At 41.2% G+C, this 3,448-nt stretch overlaps 1 protein-coding gene across 1 annotated transcript; it reads right to left on the bottom strand.

The window, feature by feature from the left end:
* Positions 1 to 2,359: 2,359 nt before the first annotated feature.
* LOC130949851 (uncharacterized) lies at positions 2,360 to 2,848 on the bottom strand. Its single transcript, XM_057878465.1, has one exon. The coding sequence runs from the start codon at positions 2,846 to 2,848 to the stop codon at positions 2,360 to 2,362; it is 489 nt and encodes a 162-aa protein (XP_057734448.1).
* Positions 2,849 to 3,448: the final 600 nt, after the last annotated feature.

The following is a 3,448-nucleotide window of genomic DNA, read 5'->3' as shown; positions in this document are numbered from 1 at the left end:
GCATTAATACTCGAGGTACAGCAGAGCTCCACACCTTAATCTATGGTGTGTAGAAACTCCACCGTTGAAAATACATAAGAACAAGAGTGATCATTGGTTTCGGCCCCAGAGAGGGAACCGGAAGAACCAAGATGAAAATACAATAGTAAAAGGTCCTACTTATAGGGAACTAGTAGCTTAAGAATTACAAAGATGAGTAAATGACATAAAAATCCACTTTCGGGCCCACTTGGTGTGTGCTTGGGCTGAGCAATGAAGCATTTTTTGTGTAGAGACTGTTCTTGGAGTTAAACGCCAGCTTTTATGCCAGTTTGGGCGTTTAACTCCCATTTTGGTGCCAGTTCCGGCGTTTAACGCTGGGAAATCTGAAGGTGACTTTGAACGCCGGTTTGGGCCATCAAATCTTGAGCAAAGTATGGACTATCATATATTTCTGGAAAGACCAGGATGTCTACTTTCCAACGCCGTTGAGAGCGCGCCAATTGGGCTTCTGTAGCTCCAGAAAATCCACTTTGAGTGCAGGGAGGTCAGAATCCAACAGCATCTGCAGTCCTTTTCAGTCTCTGATTCAGATTTTTGCTTAGGTCCCTCAATTTCAGCCAAAAAATACCTGAAATCACAGAAAAATACACAAACTCATAGTAAAGTCCAGAAAAGTGAATTTTAACTAAAAACTAATAAAAATATACTAAAAACTAACTAGATCATACTAAAAACATACTAAAAACAATGCCAAAAAGCGTATAAATTATCCGCTCATCACTTTCTCCTTGCCTTTCTTGGTGGCCATCCTGAAAAAGAAAAGAGAAGGTAATATGTAAAGCGAAGGGTTCGAGCAAGGGAGCGAATATTATGGATGGTAATCAATGCACGGTATGGAATGATGTCGTTGACACATGGTCTAGGCTACATGTGAAAAGTTCATCAATGGAAATATAGAAAGTGCATGTGATGGCAATTAAATGCAAGATGTTTATTAGCATGCTGGCAAAGGCATGAGTAGCATAGATCAAGCATTCAATGTCCAAGTTTGATTACCAAGTCTTTCAAACTAATAATCTGTTTGTAATGACAATTATATTTAATCAAGAAAACATGAAAGGGGTTTTGTGAAAAACCGGCATTAAAAATAGTAGGATATCATAGAAGTAGTGCATGATGCCATACGAGCTTTTTCACAAACACATAGCATGCATGGTAAATATGATTTTGAAAATATAAAACAGAACATGCAAATAACCCTTTTAGAAGTAATATTAATTGTCAAACAATTCCATGATAATCCACAAGCAAAATATAGAAAATAATGACCCAAATAAATTTCCAACACCAATTAAAAGAAAAAGAAAGAAAAAGAAAACATAGATAATGAAAGGAAAAAGAAAAAGAAGAAGAGAACATAAAATAAGAATAAGAATAGAAAAGTAAAGAGGGAAGAAAAAAAGAAAAACCTTGATAATGGTGGTGAAAAAGAGGAAGTAGAAAGTGAGAATAAAGGAAGAATGAAGAAAGGAGAAGAAAGAAATAAGAAGGGATAAGAAAAATAAGAATTTGGGGAAGAAAAGATAAGATATTTGGCTGATCTGGATAAGCTGTGCGCCGCATGTGACGCGGACGCGTGAGTGACGCGGTCACGTGGTGTGCGGTGTTTTCCAGTGAAGCGAACGCGTGGGTCACGCGGTCGCATGAGTGGATATGTGCTATTGGCGTGAGAGCAGCCTCGCATACGCACGTCTTTCTGTTTAATTCGTATATTTGCCAAAATTTAGGGTGACGCGGTCGCGTGGTTGACGCGATCGCGTGAATGGCTATACTTGAAAAAATGACGCGGACGCGTGAGGCACGCGGACGCGTGAGGCACGCGGTCGCGTGATAGGGCTGGTGCTTCTAGCATCATTCCAGCCCCACTCCTTCATAACTTACTGCCATACACCTCTTTTACGTCGATTTTTAAGGGCACGCGTTCACGTGGGTGACGCGGACGCGTGGGAGGCTTATTTTCCAAATGACGCGGCTGCGTGAGTGACGCGGTCGCGTGGCATGTGTATGCCTAAGGCACGCCTCCAGCCACACTTTCACGTGACTCTCTATTCAATTTGTTTTCTTCCCAACGCACTTGTGACGCGGACACGTCAGCGACGCCTACGCGTCGCGTGTGTTTTTTTTTTTAAATAAATATGCAGAATGCTAATGCAACTATATGAAGCTATATGCAGGGATGATGAGAAGAGTCATTAACACCATAAAAATAAAGTAAAGTAAAATAAAACTAAGACTGAAACAGAACGATCATACCATGGTGGGTTGTCTCCCACCTAGCACTTTGCTTTTACGTCCTTAAGTTGGACGCTCTTTAGGCTCATTCTGCTTCTCTTGGTGGGTCTTCCAAGAGGAAAACCTCTAGTTCTTTCTGATTCTTTATTTTCTCACCATGATAAAGCTTTAAGCGATATCCATTGACCTTTAGAAATTTTGAGCTAGTAGGATGACGCAGGTGGAAAACTCCGTATGGCTCTACCTTCTCTACTCTGTATGGACCTTCCCATCTTGATCTCAGTTTGCTTGGCATGAGCCTCAGTCTGGAGTTATATAGAAGAACTAACTCCCCTGGTCTGAACTCTCTCCTTTTAATGTGCTTGTCATGGACAGCCTTCATTTTCTCCTTGTAATGCCTGGAGTTGTCATATGCTTCTAGGCGAAGGTTCTCTAGTTTTGCAAGTTGCAGCTTTCTTTCGGCACCAGCTTTCGTAAGATTCATGTTGCATTCCCTTACAGCCCAGAAAGCCTTGTGTTCCACCTCGACGGGGAGGTGGCAGGCCTTTTCGTATACCAAGCGGAAAGGGCTCATCCCAATGGGTGTCTCGTACGCTGTTCTATATGCCCAGATGCATCTTGTAGCCTGGCACTCCAGTCCTTCCTATGAGGTTTTACTATCTTTTCCAGAATACATTTAATCTCTCTGTTAGAGACTTTTGCTTGCCCATTGGTCTGGGGATGGTAAGCTGTTGCTACTTTGTGAATTATCACATGCTTCTTCAGTAATCCTGTTAGTCTTCTGTTAGAAAAGTGGGAGCCTTGATCGCTCATGATTGCTCGTGGTGATCCAAAGCGACATATAATATGGTTTCTAACAAAGGAAACAACTGTGTTAGCATCATCAGTACGGGTAGGAATTGCTTCCACCCATTTAGAAACATAATCTACAGCTAACAGTATATAAAAGTAATCATTAGAATTTGGAAATGGACCCATGAATTCAATGCCCCAAACATTAAAAATTTCACAGAAAAGCATAATCTGTTGAGGCATCTCATCCCTCTTGGATATATTACCAAACCTTTGGCATGGAAAACAAGATTTACAAAATTCAGCAACATCTTTAAAAAGAGTAGGCCACCAGAATCCACAGTCTAAGATCTTTCTAGCTGTCCTTTGAGGGCCAAAATGT

The sequence above is a fragment of the Arachis stenosperma genome, chromosome 9 (genome assembly GCF_014773155.1).
Source record: "Arachis stenosperma cultivar V10309 chromosome 9, arast.V10309.gnm1.PFL2, whole genome shotgun sequence".
In the NCBI taxonomy this organism is placed as follows: Eukaryota; Viridiplantae; Streptophyta; class Magnoliopsida; order Fabales; family Fabaceae; genus Arachis; species Arachis stenosperma.
The sequence above is the reverse complement of the archived record's forward strand: the minus strand, read 5'-3'. Positions and strand labels throughout refer to the sequence as shown.

Bases quoted from the DNA above. Each gene is read 5' to 3' on its own strand.
- LOC130949851 (XM_057878465.1), bottom strand. From the start codon at position 2,848: ATGAGCCCTTTCCGCTTGGTATACGAAAAGGCCTGCCACCTCCCCGTC.